At 36.9% G+C, this 18,907-nt stretch overlaps 1 protein-coding gene across 3 annotated transcripts in view; it reads left to right on the plus strand.

Annotated features, from left to right (window-relative positions):
• Nucleotides 1-18,907, plus strand: part of UHRF2 (ubiquitin like with PHD and ring finger domains 2) — a 92,348-nt gene that overhangs the window by 53,638 nt on the left and 19,803 nt on the right. For all 3 annotated transcript variants that reach the window (XM_042804499.1, XM_042804500.1, XM_042804501.1), the window contains 4 exons: nt 4,529-4,638; nt 12,403-12,589; nt 16,638-16,761; nt 17,148-17,255. In XM_042804499.1, coding sequence (XP_042660433.1) covers nt 4,529-4,638; nt 12,403-12,589; nt 16,638-16,761; nt 17,148-17,255 — 529 coding nt within the window. The remainder of the gene's footprint in view (nt 1-4,528; nt 4,639-12,402; nt 12,590-16,637; nt 16,762-17,147; nt 17,256-18,907) is intronic.

The following is an 18,907-nucleotide window of genomic DNA, read 5'->3' on the forward strand; positions in this document are numbered from 1 at the left end:
TCTGTCTCATTGAAGAGTCTGGCTGTGTTTTAGGATTTAATTCCTTTACAGGATTTAGTGTACTTACATTAAATACAAATGCTGTCCCATTTACTATCCGTAATGTATAACTCAAGATTTTTTTTTTAATCTCTTTTTTTAGTGTGGTAAGGTGAAGAAATGAAGAAAGGTGAAATTTCTTGTGTATATCTGACAGAATAACATAACCATAATTTTGTTAGATAAACATAATTTTCAAGACAAACTGTGTAGCCTGATCATTGTTAGAGCTATTGTATGTGTAATGTGGCAGAAGAATTAGTCTTTTAAGAGCAACTAACTGAGTAGAGATTTTTAGCTTTGGTAAGGCACAACCATTTATTACTTAGCCATCATTTGTCACAATGGTAGTTGATCTTCCTCTGTAGTTCTGGATTTTCAGCTGTGGCATTTGTTGGAACATACCAGCTTTGTAAAATTATTTGATAGTATTTGCTTGTTCCTTATGTAACTCATAGCAGAAAATAAAATCTTTTCTCTGGTTCAAATTCTGGGTATCTTTCAGGAAAAACTTAGCCTGAAAAGTACTTTCTGAATGCCCTTATCCCAAAGGAAAAATACAGGAGATGCCCAAAAGAGAAGGAATGTCTGCTGTGACCCAGAAATGATGAATTACATCTATTGTATCAGTTCCATTTTGATACGGAAATAGTGTTGCTTATGTCAGTAGGGTTGTGGTCCTACGAGAGAAAAATGTGCTTTTAATCTGCATGTAACTGAATTTATTTTTTTTATTTTCAGAGTTCTGTGTTTTCTGCTATTAAGTACAGGAGTTGTTTTATTTAACTAATTATATATAAAAAAAAGTATGTTGTGCTTCATCACTTTGAAGTTGAGATAATATACATGTGACTTTATTACAAAGTTGATTAAAATCCATGCTTCTGCATTACTTCACAAAAACTTTTCCCTGTGGTGTCTGTTGGAACACTAACATCATGGAACCAACTTAAATCTTTTATGGTATCTTTCAAGGAAACAATGTGATAATCATTGTGGTTAAAAGTCATTCTAATAGTTTAATTTGCATCAGTGGAATTTCCTCCTAATAAATATTCTACTGAGCTAGATTTGTCTTGTTTTCTAAATAGACGGATAGCAGTAGGACAAGTGTCTGTAGATTTGTGAGTATAGCTTTATGGTGTTTTGCCACCTTCTTTCTTGTCTAAAGACTAAATGCAGAGAATTACAGGTGATCAAAGGCTTTTTTTTTTTAAGCAACCAACTACTTTATAAATTTCTGGAGAAAATGCAGTAAAAAAAGAGGTAAAAAGGCAGGGGGGGGGTGTGTGTGGGAGGGGCGGGCAGGGGGACACAGCTCTAAACAGTAAGGCAGTGTAGAGAGAGGGTAAGGAATGTGGCAAGTTTTTCCTGGATGCGGTTTTGCTTATAGTAGGGATAGTGTGTTTAGACTACACGTGCATGGAAGATTAGCAAAATGCAAAAATTGAGGAAAAATACACTCTGCAAATATGCTGAAATTTGCCTGAAGTGTAATGGAGTTTGATAATATCTGTATCCCATGACGTGGGTATAGACATGTTTGTAGGTGCTACACTGAGACTGTCACTACTGTTTCTTGACATGACTTTATCTTGCTTAGTAAGCTACGCTTCAGATTTTTTGTAGATGCACATGTAGTTGTATGCTTACTAATATCCAACATATTATTCAACTTCTGACTATTTTGACGTTTCCACACAGATCTGCTTAAAGTTTAACTTGTGCTTCTTTATTTTTTATCTTTTGCTTTGTAAGCATACAGCTATACAAACCAATACATGTATTTTTAAATATCAATATAAAATTTTATATTACTTAGGTTAAAGAAGGCATAATTCTGTATTTTGGTTTTGAAATAGATTCACTACTTTAAATTATGTTAGAAATAAGTACTAGAGGAATCAAGCTGGATAGGCAGGCAAGCAGTGGTATAACCAAGGAAGGTCCTAACATAACTATGTTTATAGTACTCAAGAGTGCCAGATTTATTTTGGTTTTAACTTTAATCTAGGACTAACAAAAATTATAAGGCAGTTAAGAAAAGACTATCCAAGGTACAGAAAATAAGTGGGGAAACCTTGGTGCTTTGAGAAGCTCAGTCTGTGTTTGTTCACTTTGGTTTTCCTGCCAGAGATGATGTTTACAATTTGTCCTTTCTATATTTGAATGTACAGTGCTTTCATGACTGTGAATTAATGGGTATGTCTTGTAGATAAATCAAAGTGTCTTTGCATGCTACTGCTGAAGAGAGAAGCTTCCACTCTTACTTCCTTGCAGAGGTGTACTGGCACCCACAGTCTTCCTAAAGGGGTCGTCATTCTTGGGAGTGCTCTTCTATCTGTTTCAGGGGCAATTTTCTCATTAAAGAGATCGCTTTAAACCAAGCCTGGAAATTGTGCCTTAAGTAGAGCTGCAGATTTGGTAACAGATGAAAGAATTTAAGTGCTGTAGCCATTCACAGAGTGGAAGTATCTCCATAACCTTGTGTTGTCAGAGGTATACTTTGTTGTAACAGAAGCTGGTGTCCAGTGTTCTATGTGGTAGGACCCTGTGGTCTTAATCTCGACTGAGGTGCAGAAAATCAGACTTTCTGTGTTCACTGCACTGTATGGAAACCTAAATAAATTGGAAGGGTGTTATGCACAATCGCATGAACTGCTTTTAAGTAATGCCCTCAAGGGTTCAAATGAAGATTATCTGAAATACTTGATTTTCCTGATCAGGAAAACAAACTGTTCTTTATCTGATGGATGTATTTGCGTTGATTTAGCATTGTATCTTCTATGGAAATATCCCAAATCTTTGAAATTTGCTAATATTTGCTGCTTATGCATATGACCAACAATGGGGAATGTTTTCCCTTCAAAAACTGCAAGGAAAAAAAAGGGTCAAAATAAACACAGGTGTGAAAGTAAACAGCTGTTGGTGCACTTAAAAGACAATTACAGTGCACCAAGATACTATCAGAGTCCTCTCAACACCAGTTCCATGGAGACTTAAAAACTGCAGTGCTCAGGGCCACCAAAAGGTGTTTTGTTGCCTGTGTTTTTTTCCCAGCTTATTTTTTTTTATGCCTTAGTTAAGACAGCATGTGGCAGAGTCCAAGAACTGGGGTCAGTACAAGGGAAGTGGTGGGAGCAGACAAAGAGGTAGAGTGGGGAGTAACAGATTCTGGACCGAAGCCCGGTGTTTCTGGAGGTGTTCTGTTACTGCGGTTATCCTTATTTATCTTGTTTCCCTACCTCTCTATAGTTTGATTTAGTTTTGCAGCCTAGACCCTTTCTGATAGGGATATGCCACCTGGCTGACTTTCTTCAAAAGGATTTTCAAGTGACCTCTGTGGTTGCTTCTTACAGATAGCATACAAATATGGATTAGAAGACTTGTTCACTTGATTTGGACATATTCTCAGGCCTTTCTACACTCCAATATTTGAAAGAAACATAACATTTCAACTTGGTCTGTGTAGAGAAACCTCTCCAGCTGGTAAATTAATTTCTCTCGTGTCAGACTGCTTAATTCTGAAATCAGTAATGACACATGCAATTCAATGAAATCAGTGAGAATATGTTCAGTAATAAATACTTCCAGCATGGGTTACATTAAAAATTACTGCTTAGTTCTAGACTAGGTAGTAAATAGAAAATGGTAGGAGAACAGGCAGTTGAAGAAGGCACAATATCATCCTGAGGAGGGAAGAAAAGGGAGTGTTTTAAAACTGCTGGTGTTTTTATGGCATTTTCTTCCTAGATAAGTTTACATTTGAATTAGAATTTTAGTAAATACAAAGAGATTATAAGAGCAGATTAAAACCTTTTCTATACATTTAATATTTCCTAATCCTTCTCTAGAAGTCTTTCAGCATTAGTGTTGTGGAGTCAGGGAGTTTTTGTTACTCATCACTGAGATATGGTGAACAGATTTGGCACTGAAACCTGACATTAACAGAACTACTCACAGTACATAATTAAGTATTGTACATATCTGCAGGACTGGGTTTTAGGTTGCCAAAGCATTTGGAAGTCCTAGAAGGACTTCTGAAGATTTCTATTGCTTTTCTTACTCTGTGGGTTCCAAGTAGTGTCTATTATTATGTCATATCATTCAGGCTTCTGACTTATTTCTGACACTATACTTTTACAATAATGTTTGATATGCTGTATTTGAGAGGATATAATTTTGGCCTCTTGTGTTCAGTCAGAAAAACATTTTGAGGTTTCAGAAGTAGAATTACAAAGTTATGAATGACAGTCAATAGAGACATACTCAGCAGACAGGTAGTCCGAGGGTAATGGAGTAGTCTTTTCTTTATGTGTTTTTCTTAGAAGTTACAGCAGTAGATTGAATTTTTTGTGTGAATTGAAATAAAGTATCCTATCAGTGGTGAAAAAAAGATGGTGTTAGCTTTATCTTATTGCTTAGGCTTCATCAAGTCTAGGTCTGAGGAACTAAGTTGAATGTACTTTTTATTCTTTTTGTTTTTCAGAGGCCCAGAAGACACAATAAATGATTGTAAGATCCTTTTTATAGAGGAAATGTACAAGATTGAAAAGCCAGGAGCCTATCCATTGACATTTGGGGATGGAGATTTCAAAAGTATGATTTTTAAAATTATTTGAATAGACGTACAAATTGAGTGATGTTTCTTTAAAAAAATAGAAGGATCAGCATACAGAGGTAATAATAATTGTTTTGTGTGTTCAGGAAAGTAATAACATAGAATCCTTTTTAGATTTCTGTTCTAAAAGTATACTTACTGTAAGGTGGCTCTGTTACTTACTCAGAAACTGGTAACATCTTAGTGCTATCAGTTATAGGCAGGGGAAAAGGGGAGCAGCTGATAACACTATAAATGAACTGTGCAGAATGAATTTGAAGTTAAGTTCTTGAACAGATGTTCAGGTGACCAAAACTGCTATTGCAATTAACATGTAATTTAAACTTTAAATAAATTAATAAATGCTAAAGATAGAGTCAGTCTATAATGCCACACTTTAACCCTGTTATTTTGTCAAAAAAAAAAAAAAAAAAAAAAAAAAAAAAAGGAACTTTAGGCCAAAGCTGATTGTAGCATGAAAAAAAGGGATAATTCATGTTTGGATTATTATTTGGCCCTGCATGATTTTCTAAAAAAATCACTATGCCATACCTCCTCATCTTCCCCACAACCCCAGGAACGAGTTAGTGGCAGGATATCTAAAAAGTAGTGTGACATTTTATCCTAAGTTGAAAAATATATTAAAATTAGGAGTGGTACGTGTTTCTGGTAGCAACATTGAGAGATTGGATTGCAGCTCTACTAATAGGTATTAGATATTATTATATATTAGACTCCTAACTCCACGGCAATTTTTCAGGACCTTTGTATGTAGCTCTCCGTGCACAATAACTAGTCTGCATGCTGTTTATTTGTCATTGTCTAAAAAATCACTGTTTTCCAGAGGAGCAAATACCATTTGCTGTGGTATTCTTAAAAATAAAAATGTGAATTTCTGTAAATGAACTCAGAAATTATTTTTCATTATTTGTGATTTACTTTCCTCAAATTACTCAAAAAAAGTTAACCATCCATTCTCTTTATTTTTTTCTTGGTCATATGAAAGGGTTTTTATCTTAAAATGTGCTTTTACTTAAAAAAACTGTAGTGTGAGAAATATAAAAAATCTAGGTACCGCTTTGCATTTAAATATTTACTTATTTTGCAAGTCATATTGTTTATGAAACTTTTTAAAGGGCATATAAAATTATTACAGTTCATTTAGTTCTTACCTGCAGCTACTGTGTAGTGGATTAATTTTAAAAATTATGTGTGTGTGTTAAGGAAATGAATGATTACTGTATTGCTGACTGTACAAAACTGTCTACAGTGGCACCATTTGATCTGACAAGATTATTAATTTATCATAAAATCATAGAATTGTTTATGTTGAGAAAGACCTTTAAGATCATTGAGTCCAACTGTTAACCTAACACTGCCAAGTCCACCACTAAACCACATCCCTGAGCACCACATCCACACATCTTTTAAATACCTCCAGGACTGATGCCTTAACCCCTTCCCTGGGCAGCCTGTTCCAATGCTTGACAGCCCTTTCAGAGAAGAAATTTTTCCTAATGTCCAATCTAAACCTCCCCTGGCACAACTTGAGGCCATTTCCCCTTGTCCTACCGCCTGTTACTTGGGAGAAGAGACCAACACCCACCTTGCTACAACCTCCTTTCAGGTATTCTGTAGAGAGCAATAATGCTTCCCCTCAGCCTCCTTTTCTCCAGGCTAGACTTCCCCAGTTCCCTCAGCTGCTCCTCACAGGACTTGTGCTCCAGACCCTTCACCAGCTTCATTGCTCTTCTCTGGACATGCTCCAGCACCTCAATGTCCTCTTTGTAGTGAGGGGCCCAGAACTGAACACAGCATTTGAGGTGCAGCCTTGAAATTCTGTACTTCCTGCACTGCTTGCCACTTTTATTGTTTCAAAGTCAAGCTGTTTTTTTTTTTTTCATGTAGGGCTCTTTCCTTTCTATTTTGACAGCTATTTCCTTATTTATAACCTCTTCGCTTAAACTGCTCACATATTGCCATGTGTGTAGACATTTGCACCTGTGTGTAAGTTTTCTTTCATTGTGTTCCTGCTCTCATTTTTAATAATTTGATTTTGATTTTTTTAGTCAGGTGTCTTGCCTTTGTTCACTTACGCACAGTGCACATCAGCTGAGCTGTATGCCATAAGCAGTATACCCTTTACCTCTGGACTGTACTTACATCCCTATTCATATTTTGTATTTAAAATGTTTAAATATATATGCATATATCTGTAAACACACAGCTACCTTAGCTTATGTGCTATGAAAAGCTGCAGATTTTTGTTACAATGGTGGCGGATGAAATTCAAAGAATTGATTGCCCTGAAATACTCTGTGAGATTGTTGTAAGCACAATCAGAAAATGCAGACTACTTTTGTCTATGTAAAGCTACTATCCATGCCCTTTACAGAAGGTAGAATGTCTACTTCAGAAATAATCTTCATCAGCTAAACAATGTAGGCTACCTCTGCAGAAAAATTGTTACTCCTTGAGCATAGCCATACATTAGTTAGGTTTCTAGTATGTGCAAATTAGATAAAAATGTGTATGACGTGTTAATATGTGTTTAGCACTCACAGTTAAAAGTAAGGTAGTTATTTTCAAATTATTTAATGGAAATCTAAATTCTGCAGCCCAGGAAAACAGTAGGGCTAAACCTATTAGATAATTAGAAAATTAAGAAGCAACATACTTATAAATATGTTTCAAATACTTAGATGCAAACCGGAAGACTTAGATATCAACATATCTCTTCCTGCAAAAGAAGAGAATATGAAATTATATATGCAGCTAAACTACAGTGTTGGTAGGGGTGAACAGACCTGTCTTCATGTGACCAATAGTGCAGATATAATCAGTGCAGTTGACTTATGACATGGTTAGAGCAGAAACATGAAGTCATATAATGAAAATGACAGTTTGTAGTTTGTGTACTGGAAAAGTTGGGAACACCAGGTATTGTTTCATTAAACTAAAATATGTAGACCTTTCTCCTTTTTTCATCTTTTTGAAAGGAATATTGTTGTTAACCTTTGGCCTAGGAAACTGATTTTGTAACCAAAAGCAGTAAATTAAGGTAGGCCTAACCAGCCTGTGGTGGTAAGAGATACAGAAAAATACACAGTTTCTTTTTGTCTGTTATTTATTGGATGAAGTAGACTAATGAGTTTCTTTAGGGAGTGCTCTGTCCTCACTTTTACATTTTTTCAAAGGGGATATCAGTTACATGGTATTTCTTCAGTCTGACTTGAATTGGTGTTGACACCTTGGGCAGACCATGAGTTTTGCCTAGCTGTGCTGGAAAATCCACAGATTTGTTCATCAGCACTCTTACAATGTTCCCTTTATCTTCAAATGAGCCCTGGGAGAGAAATCTTGAAATAGAAGATTACTTGCATTTGGATAATATGCAGATAATTCTTCTAGGCTGGACTTCGGTAGAAGCAGTACACTGAGAGATTTTCGCTTTCTTAAGTGTATTTGCACTTAGCCTTTGACACTTTGTACAATAACCATTTTTTTTGCACGTTTCCTCCTGTTTTCAAGTCAATACATCTCACTGGACCTTCTCTCTGCAGCTGGTAATTTTCCCTCTTCAGTGATTCTTAAGTTCTTCAGGTTTTACATTTCTTTCTCTTAAAAAAACAAAACAAAACAATTAGAAAAAAACCAACCAAAATAGACTGCAGTGTTCTAGCACTTCTTAATATAGACTGGTTTGAGTTAGAAGGAACCTTTAAAGATCATCTAGTCCAATGCCCCTGCCGTGGTCAGGGGTATCTTTCACTAAATCAGGTTGCTCCAAGCCCCATCCAGCCTGGCCTTGAACCCTCCCAGGGAGGGGGCAGACACAGCTTCTCTGGGCACCCTGTGCCAGTGCCTCACCACCCTCATCATAAAAAAAGGTGAGGCTGACTGATCAATAATTCCCAGGGTCCTCCTTTTCACCCTTTTTTAAAACAGGTGCACTACCTTTTCCTTCAGTCACTGAGGACTTTCAGTGACTGTCATGACCTCTCAGATATGATAGAGAGTAACTTAGCAACTACATCAGCCAATTCCCTCAGCATCCTGGGATGTAGCTCATTGGGTCCCATGGACTTGTGTATGTTCAGGTTCCAGATGGTCTTGAGCCTGATCTGTTTCAATGGGAGGGACTTCATGCCACCAGTCCCTGCCTTCAAGTTCAGGGACTTGAGAGATGTGGCAAACTGTGAGAGAGTGAAAAACTCTGGCAAAAAAATTGCTGTATACCTCAGCCTTCTCCACATCAGTTGTCACTAGTTCTCCTGTCTCATTTATGGGAGCAGAGGGGGATGAGAGGGTGGATACATTTTCTTTAATCTTCCTTTTCTGACCACCATACCTGTAGAAGCTATTCTTATTATTCTTTGCATCCCTTGCCAAATTGAGCTCCAACTGTGCCTTAGCTTTCCCAGTCCCGTCCCTACACACTCAGGTAGCACCCTTATATTCTTCTCAGGATACATGTCCCTGGTTCCTCAGACTGTGTGTTTCCTTGTTATGCTTCAGTTTGACCAGGAGGTCCTTACTCAGTCATGCTGGTCTCCTGCACTCCTTGCCTGATTGCTTACACATGGAAATTCAGAACTGTTGTGCTGCAAGAAAAATGTCCTTAAAGAGCTGCCAGCTCTGTTCTACTCCTTTATCCCTGAGGGCAGTTTCCCAGGGAGTCCCATCCACTAATTCCTTAAACAACTAAAAGATCAGTCTCCTAAAATTTATGGTTCCAACTTTCATATTTGTTTGGCTTACATCCCTCAAGATTGTGAATTTCACCAGGGAATGATCACTTCAGCCCAGGCTGCCACTGATCTTGACCTCTCCAATTACTTCATCTGTGTTGGTAAGCAGTGGGTCCAGTAATGCTTCTCCTGTGGTTGGGCTGTCTGTCTGATTAAGAAATTATCCTTGATGCTCTCTAAGAGTCTCCCGGACTGCTTGCATCTTGCTGTGCCGCTTTTCCAGCAGATATCAGGGTGACTGAAGTCCCCCAACTGGATCAGAGCCTGAGAGTGTGATGCTTCCTGCAGTGGAAGTAAGAACATTTTGTCAACAGGCTTGCCTCAGCTGAGTGGCTGGTAATAAACGCTAACCAGGAGGTTTCCTTTGTTGGCTTGGCCTCTAATTTTCACCCATGATCTCTCAACCTGTTTGCTGCTGTTTTTCAAAGATAGCTTTGTGCAGTTGATCCTTAGAGGACAAATTGTCCACCCCTCCTTCCTCCCCTGTCCCTTCTGAACAGTTCACACCTATTGATTGCAGCGCTCTGGTCATGATTTGTCTCACCAGGTTTCAGTGATAGTGATTGTATCACAGCTTTCCAGCTGCACAGTTTGCTTCCAATTCCTCCTGTTTGTTACCCATGCTACATGTGAAGACATTTCAGTTGTGCTATCAGCTGTGTCATCTTTTTAGAGGAAAAAGCCCTAATTACTTTGGGGCATTTCACAGCTGTTACCCTGCTGGCTCCTAATACATCAGCAGCCCCTTACTCTTTGTTACTCAAAAACTCCATCCCTTTCCCTGTCTTAAGTCTAGTTGTTTCCACCTTTGAAGATAAAAGTATTCTCCAAGGTCCTCCAGAAAGACTGCAGATATAGCACAACACTTGGCATTCCAGTCCCCCTTTTTTGTAAGACTTTTAGTCTGGAGGTTCTCTTCACAGAGATTTCACACTGATATCTTATCCATGTAGATCACATTTTATGTAAAGTCTGTTCAGTTGGGAAGGCAAATTTTTCCTCCTCAGGAAAGGGCTGGGATTTCTGCAAACCCTTAGTCATTAATTTCTTTCTCAATATGCATAGGAAAAACTGAAAAGTATCCAGAACTCCTCTGGCTTAATGAGGGATCCACCTCATCCTTCTATTCAAGAGTCAACTCCTGAAAGAAATATTGAGTTTGACTGCTTATGTTATTCAAACAAACATACATACAAGAAACTGATAAACTATACGGCTCCTGAAGTCAGCAACTTAGACTATGACTTGTGGTGAAGAAAAACAGAAAATAAAGATGAGAGAAGATGGAAGCTTGTTTTTTAGTATTGCTCTCCAATGCTAGTCAGAGAAACCTGGGGTAGTTCTTCATTATTGGGGTATGACAAATTCTAGTCTCCCCTAAAAATGTATCAAAAAGACAGCAGTCCTTTAGTATGAGAAAAATTTTGTGTTTTCCCAAGGATTAGGTCTTTCATGCAAACAGGCAGTGTTTTCTTAAATGTTATGATTTGTTGCTTGTGCCTTTCTCTTTTTGTCTAATATTCTGTCTGCTTAACTAGCACCCATGAAAGAGTCTGATGTTCATGCTGCCTCTGAAGGGCTGTAGGGGGTTTGGGGTTTGCAGGGGTTGCTTGTTTTCGTTTTTGTAGTGGGGCTGCTTTTCAAATTCCTTATTAATGAAGTTGCTTGTGACATTATGGACATATTTAGTAAGGTGTTGTCCCAGAGAATGACAGTATTGATTTTTCTACAACAAATGACTTTCAGGTATTTTTGGCAAAGCTTATGACAGGAATAAGTTTGTCTGTCTTTATCACACTGTTCTTCTAGCCCAGATGCCCTTTTGAGTAGACATCGTCAAACAGTTCAGAAATTCCTCATATAGTTTGCCTATGGATTTACAAGAAATTTATACCAAGTATTGGTATTCCAGATGAATTTATGTAACCTGAGGTTATTTTTTTCTTACAGAATGGTACTTAAAAGAGCATTTTCTGGCCCATTCTTAACTTTAAGAAAAATGTTCTCCCAATTATCTCAGGTGTCTAGATTCTCCAGTTTCCTGCTTCCAACTCCAAACTCTCAAATAGTCTTTCTAGTCTTCCTTGTTTTCTGATTCAAAGCCAATTACTTCTTTCAGATAAAATATTGTTTCCAGAGAAGTTTGGAAATACTTAATTAATAATTAATTATTGTATTAGACTAGTTTAAGCTCAAATTCACTTCCATGACATTTCTAGATGACATTTACACAGAACATATAAATGCAATTTTTTTTCTTTTAATGTTGGAATTCTTTGGGCTGTGATCAAGTTATCTTCTGAAGCCTTGCCTCATTTCTCTGGACCTTCTACTTGTTTCAAACATTTCTCCTGTAAGTGTTAATTCTGCTATAAGTATACAGTGTTTCTTCCCTCTTTTTCATACCTATATTAGGCTACTAAATGTTTTTCTCTCATATAAAAGCATTTTTTCCAGGATTGAGGAACCAATGCTAACGGGTTTGTTTCATAGTGGGATTCATGGGTCCAAATTTCCAAGTGAACAGAAACAGAAGACTAGTGTGTGTAAAGTGCTGCTGTGAAACAACTGATGATTTGGGGTTGTCTGTGGTCTCAGACTACTTCTTCTATCTAACTGTAAATTGAACTTAAGGGGAAGAGAGCTGTTCCAAATTGTCATTTCATCTTCATTTCTCTATTACTAGTTACCTAATTGGAATTTCTTCATGGCTATATTTAAGAAGACTCCAACAAGAGATTGTGCAAAGCTCCATCTGTAGGGAGTGTATGCAGGTGTCATGTTGGGAACAGGAGGGGAGAAATTAAGAGAAGCTGCTGATAAATCATTTTCCTTACTGCTTGTCTATACAGCAGAAGAAATCCCATTAGCCTACATAGGCAAATACCTCATTGTAAGAAAAAAAGCATTTTTAAGAGGGTAGTTCATGTACAGAAATATTCTTTTCCTGTAGATACAGTAATGCACTTTTGTAAGATACGTGGCATTTGACTTTTTCTTTGTTTTTGACAGGAAAAAGTGGCCCTGAATGCAAGCACTGTAGGGCTGATCCAGATAAGGAATGCCGTTTTTGTTCATGTTATTTGTGTGGTGGAAAACAGGATGCTCACATGCAACTCCTGTGTGATGAATGTAATATGGCTTATCATATATACTGTCTGAACCCTCCCTTAAGCAAGATACCAGAAGATGAGGACTGGTAAATATACAACAATGATTTACTTACCTATATTGCCATTTTATAAGTGGTACCTTTTTTGTTATTTGCACCTCATGAGAGACAATACTGAAGAATTTTTTAAATTCTGCTGTGTTTTTCATCTATCTACTTAATCTGAGCTTTATGTTTTCTGTCAAGGTGATTCTTTTAAATCATTCACAAAGGATTAGTAATAAGCTTTAATGACCATTATGGAGTTTCAAAACTGGTATGTTCATTTTATTCATTATGACCATTGTGATGTTTCAGAACAGGTATGTTTATTTTATTAGTTATGATCATTATGATCTTCTGTGGCATTATATGATCTGATGGTGTTTAACAACAGTGGTTGTTCCCCAGCCTTTTCATTTTGATCAGGCTTCACAGCTTGAAGAATTCTCTTACTCTCACCCTTCTCTCCCTTCATCTTCTGTCCCTGTTACTGCTGCTGTGGCCCTCCTGTGTCTTCTCGTTGCCTGTACTCGATTAATTTCTCTTGCTGTGGAAGGACCACCACCTTGCTACTCTTCATTTCTACTGTCCCTCGTTCTGCAAGCCGAAAAACCAAGCTAACTGGCATTGTTAAATCAAAATAATTGCATTTTGAAGTGAATCTGCATGGACCCATTAGCAGCCCATTATATTATCTTGGACTATGTACCATTTTTTGTCTTTATTAGCTCTCTACAATTTACACTGTTCGTATTTATCACCTGCCCATGACTTACTTGAGATGCTAATCCTTTATAAATTAGTAATAAATAGAACTTTGTTCTAATAAAGTTTTCCATTACATAGACATTAACAGATGTCCAAGATGTCTATGGGTACATTTTATGGAATCTCTTTGGACCTTGTGATTAAATATTATATAAAAATTTGTGTAAGTGCTTTGGAAGTTTTAACATTCTCTGGAAATAAATAACTCAATCTCCTATACCATAGTGGATGCCATAGTAGGTTTGTTTATTGGTCAGTGCCTAATGGTCTGCATGTTTTCTGGGGCTTTCTGTTTTTTCTGAACTCCTCCTGTGTATATGAAATATGTGATTTAGCAATTGACACCATTCCCATTGATAGGTGTTTCTCAGCATGTATATATGGCCACAGGGATACTGTTGTTGGAAGTTGATTTTTTTTTTCCCCATGAAATTTCTGCACTGGGAAGAGTTGTATTCAGTGCTTTTGGGGGAACTACTGGCTTGAAATACTATCTAAAAATTATTTTCACTACCTTCTAGAAATATGTAAGGGTCATTGAAACTAAAAATAACATTTATTTGAATATTGTCTACATGCCTTCCACTTCTGGTATATGCAAGATGATTATAGTGTTTATTTGGCAGTGTTTATTACACGCCATGTTCATCTTAACTGTCCCCAAGTTTTTTATTGTCAAGGCAGACTGGTCTGTGCATGACATATTCTTGCTTCCTACTACTTGTCAACATAAATGAATTGATGTCATGTGTTGGAAACCATTCTCAACACACAAGTGGTTTATTACTGACTGCAGTCCATAAGGACTATTCTTACCTGATTCCACCTGACCTTTGGATATAGCAGATGAGAAGTTCTATTTTGACTTCCTTCTATCAGAATATTCAATGAGACCATCTCGAAGTACACATCTGTTCAGTCCATCCATTCTTCCCTCTTACTCTCAGAACCAGCTCTAATCTAGCACTCCAGAAACAGTAAAGTCCATTTATTTTCTATTACTAGTCACAGGAAAGTTTCTGATAAAGAAAATACATATGCTTCAAGTCAGTGGCCCCTTTCCACGAAACATCCGAATTCTTTGTTTTACCCTGGAAACAATTTATTCTCTCTAGTTTCTTCTGCACCTTCAAATACACAAAAGGTCTGATAGGCACGTCAGGATCCTGATACTGAAATCTCACCAGCCATCAGCTTCTCTTTGGTTTAGTTTATGTGCTAAGATTAACTTGGCCTGCTGGGTGCTTCAAATGATTGTTCAGATTAGGTATTAGTGTTCTAGTCTTCACTGGCACCCGTTCTTTTTCCAAAGCTTCCTAGGAAATATTCTTGTTAGTTATCCTACTTCTATTTCAGAGGGCTACAGAGGAAGCTTGAAGAACAGAAATTTTTTCAAGGTGTAGCCATTGCTGCTTGGATCTCCCTACCCTCTTCCAATAATATCACTATAACTGTCCTGCATAGGTCTCCAGGATTGTTTTCCTCTGTACAGAAGATTTGGTGCTCTGTAGACAACTACACAAGAATTAAATTGACTGACAACATGGTCTTTAGAGTCCCTCAGGGCATGTGTTAAGTGCACCTTTAGACCCCTCCACTTACATTTCTGGTCAAAAATTTATAAATTTCCACAAGTAGTCGAAGTTTAATTCTTTTAATTAAAAAAAATATAAATTACTTTTAAGCTTTTTAACTTGTTTTTGTTTGCTGTGTAACGATATGAGTCTTAAGATTTATTTATGTAAGTACATAGCTGCAGCACTGGGTCGGAGAGGTACTGTTATGGAGCTGTCTTGTGACAGTCAATTTTGGGATATTTAGTGATGCCAGCCCTATGCAGTCCTGATGCTTGGACATACTTAAGAGTGCAGTTGCACTGGGCAAAGCAGTGTCTCCTACCAAAGAGGATGTCTGTGTTCTCCCTTCTTCTTGCTACTAGCAAAGACTCATGGCTGTCTGATCCTTAACTTCTTGGCAGATGTTTTTTGTTTTAGAAGCAGAAAAATTTTCATTTAGTATTTTTATAGTCTAAAATTTGGCAAACTCTCTGCAGGAGCTAAGCCTGCCATTTGGGAAAGGATGATAAGTTTCTCTTGCGGAGATTAAGCCACTTTATATGTGAAACAGTATTTAATATTCCATATAAAACTCGGATTAAAAAATACTAAGGTAATATGTTTACCCTATCAAGAAGCATGGAATGCCATTGTTAATTCACTATATGAATTCACATTATATCATGTTCCTTCATTTAATTTGTCTTTGCATAATCTTGTTTTTTCTTTTTAACTGTAGTATCTTTCAAAGTCTTACTGTTAGACAATTTCGCCATCTTGTATTATTTTTAATTTCTTTTTTTCTACATAGCTTCATTGTCTTAATGGTTCAACATCTTTACTGACATAGTGAAATGTGTTCCTGTAGGCGTTAATCATTAATTCTTTATTCATATCCACATACAAAAGTTAATAAATAAATCCAAAACAGTAGCTAATAGTACTAGTGATAGTTTTCTAAACTGGTTTATCAATGTTAGTGTAGATCAGGCTTCCTCCACTTTGGGCATATGGGCCAAACCCAGCCCAAGGGAGCCAGAAACATGGAGAATTGATTTTGCTTTGGCATTCCTGGAGTGAGTTAGAAATGTTATTAGAAGCAGGAAAAGGGCCAGTGTACTCCCTTTCCCTCTCCGCTGTAGTCACTGCGTACTAGTGTCTCCTGCTTTCTTACTAGGATGGCTTTGTGTTAGCTGGAACGAGTCTCAGAGCTATATTCCAAGTGGCTTCAGTGTTGTGGAGTGAGTTAGTGTGTGCATGCATGCATGTGTGTGTGTATTTACACACATTACGTGATACTTTGGCTTTTTTTGACATTCAGCTGTCTGCAGTGAAATTTATTGCACTAGAAGCAGAAAATAAAGGTAGAGTGGGCAGGATGTAGAAACAAACCATGAGTACTGATTAGCAGCATACTCTAATCTCAGCTATTTTTTCCTTTACATGATATAAATGAAAGAGGACAGAATGAAGACAGAATACAGGAGACATGGGGACCTCTCACGTATCGTTTGAGAAAGAATATTTAAATATTTTGTCTCTAGTACTCTACCTTCAAATATATTGAAATGCCCTTTTTTAAAAGTTGACAGTGTTTGTTCATGTTGGGTGCATTTTTTTAAGCTGTAGGCCTCAGCTTCTTAAGACTGGTATATGTTTGCTAGCTTGAAATACACAGTCAAGATAAGCAAATTGACACTATTTTGGCTACAAGAAATATATTGCCATTATTATGAAGTAATTGAGAATTTACTAAAACCTTTTTTTAGGTATTGTCCTTCCTGCAAAAATGATTCTAATGAAGTTGTAAAGGCTGGAGAAAAGCTCAAACAGAGTAAAAAGAAAGCAAAGATGCCATCTGCCAGTACTGAAAGCCAGAGAGACTGGGGCAAGGTAGAGTGTATTTTAGAAATAGCTGTTACTCTGATTGTTCATGTATGTGCTACATCTATAATTCTACTTATATATGCACTACACAAAATTCAGTACTGGGTTGCACAGAAAATAAGACAATGTTTAATCTTGTCCAATATCTACTGGCAGTTAAAGCAGCGGAAGAATTATTATGGTGACTAGAGGTAAAAATAAAACAAATGACCTCCAATCCCACCCCCAAACCCATAAGCACATATTACTTAATTAACATTTCTTTTAACAATTGTTAACATATTTTAAAGTATATGTTTGTTATAATGATCAGATTTCTTGGTATCTGCATTGAATTTGCAAATAGTCTTCAATATTATAATACTAATTTGTTTTGTCTGATGTATTTTCAGGGCATGGCCTGTGTTGGTCGTACTAAGGAATGCACTATTGTTCCTTCTAATCATTATGGACCTATACCTGGTGTTCCTGTTGGGACAACCTGGAAATTCAGAGTTCAGGTATGTTGTTTCAGTATTAGCTGTAGCTGAAATAAGAATATTAGTGAATGAGTTGGGCAGTAAAATAAATGTAGATTGACAATTACCATTTTCACCAGGACTAAATAAAAAAATACACTGTGATTCTAACACTGGAAGTGATGCTGATAGTACTGAAGGTTGAAATGTATTGATTTTACAGTATAACTTAATAAGAATTCTGTTGTTAGGATAAACAAATTTCATGTGCTAAAATTCTGAGTGGGATACTTAGAGAAATTAGTTTGTCTCAGCAAATCTATGAGAATTTAGAGACTGTAGTTTCTTTATTTCTGATTTGCATAGCTTTTTATGACACAATCTCTCTTTTCCTAGAAGGAAATTGACTAGGTATTGCTTCTGGAGAGAGTATCTGAAGAGCATCTTTGGCATGAATTACTTACCAGAGTCCATCCTTGGGGTGAATCGCCTAGTAGAAAGCTAAATTTAATTGATAAAACCTGGAAATGAAAGAAGGGAGGGAGGAATGAATGGAAGGATGTTTGATACAGCAGAAAAGGAGTGCAACAGTGGGGCCTTTTTATTTAGCATACTCATAAATGGTCGGGAAAAATTGGCAAATAGATGATGAAGTTAAGTGATAGTGCCACGTTGTTCTGGAAAGTAAACATGGGATGGGGAACAGTTCTAACTATATAGTTTGTAATGGGATTTCATCTACTACTTCTTGTTATTTAGGAAAGAGATCTTCTAATAGCCAGTTTTGAAAATATGTCATCTTAATACTGAATAATGATAAAAAAAATAAATCAAGTGTTAATTTATTGTGAAAGGAAGGGTTAGGAAAATAAAAGATATTATTATGAACATGTCAGAATGATTAAAGGAATGGTATAGTTTTATTTGACTGGAAAGACTTTTAATTCTGGAAGAATATTGAAAACGTGGTATAGTGTAGATGACTACAAAATGATGTACAGTATGAAAAAATTGATTAGGGACCAATATACATAATTTTATAATGCAAAAAGAGGTCATCAAAACAAAGGACAGCTGTCCACTTCAAAATGAATAAAAGTGGTGCTAGTGCATATGACAAGTGATACTAGTGTGAACTCTTTTCTCTCTTTGATGCTATGAATCCGAGAGATTTACATAGCTTAGGAAGGCTGAGCCACAGACTACTGGATGTTGAGAAATCATGCAAAGGAAGTATCATTGTGTCCTTGCATAATTTTCATACCATGTACATCTCTTACCTGTTGGTAGAGACAGCATTTTCGGCCAGCTGGACCTTTGATCTCATGTATTGTATCATGGAAGTACAAGACTATAGCAGAAGAATGTAAACTTCCATGGAAGTTGCTTAAAAGTGTGGACTGGGAAAAGTTGAGTGGGAGAAACAGAATGAGAAGAACAGGCAATATCAAGGTCTGAAGGAAGAAGGATCCTAATTGGTTTCCTGATGGGAACCTTCGTTTTTTGTGGGGAGGATGTTCCAGCAGACTCTAATGACGTTGCCAGCTTATGGTACAGCTGCAGCTCTCAGGTGCTCTGGTTTCAGATTAGTTGCACATTCATTACCAGACAGTTATCCTGGTTGGAGAGCTAGCTTATGATCTGTATGTTGTTGCAGTGGCTTCTTCTGTTTCCTCAGGCAGTATGATAATGCT

This window comes from Tyto alba, unplaced genomic scaffold (genome assembly GCF_018691265.1).
Source record: "Tyto alba isolate M040663 unplaced genomic scaffold, T.alba_DEE_v4.0 Super-Scaffold_42, whole genome shotgun sequence".
In the NCBI taxonomy this organism is placed as follows: domain Eukaryota; kingdom Metazoa; phylum Chordata; class Aves; order Strigiformes; family Tytonidae; genus Tyto; species Tyto alba.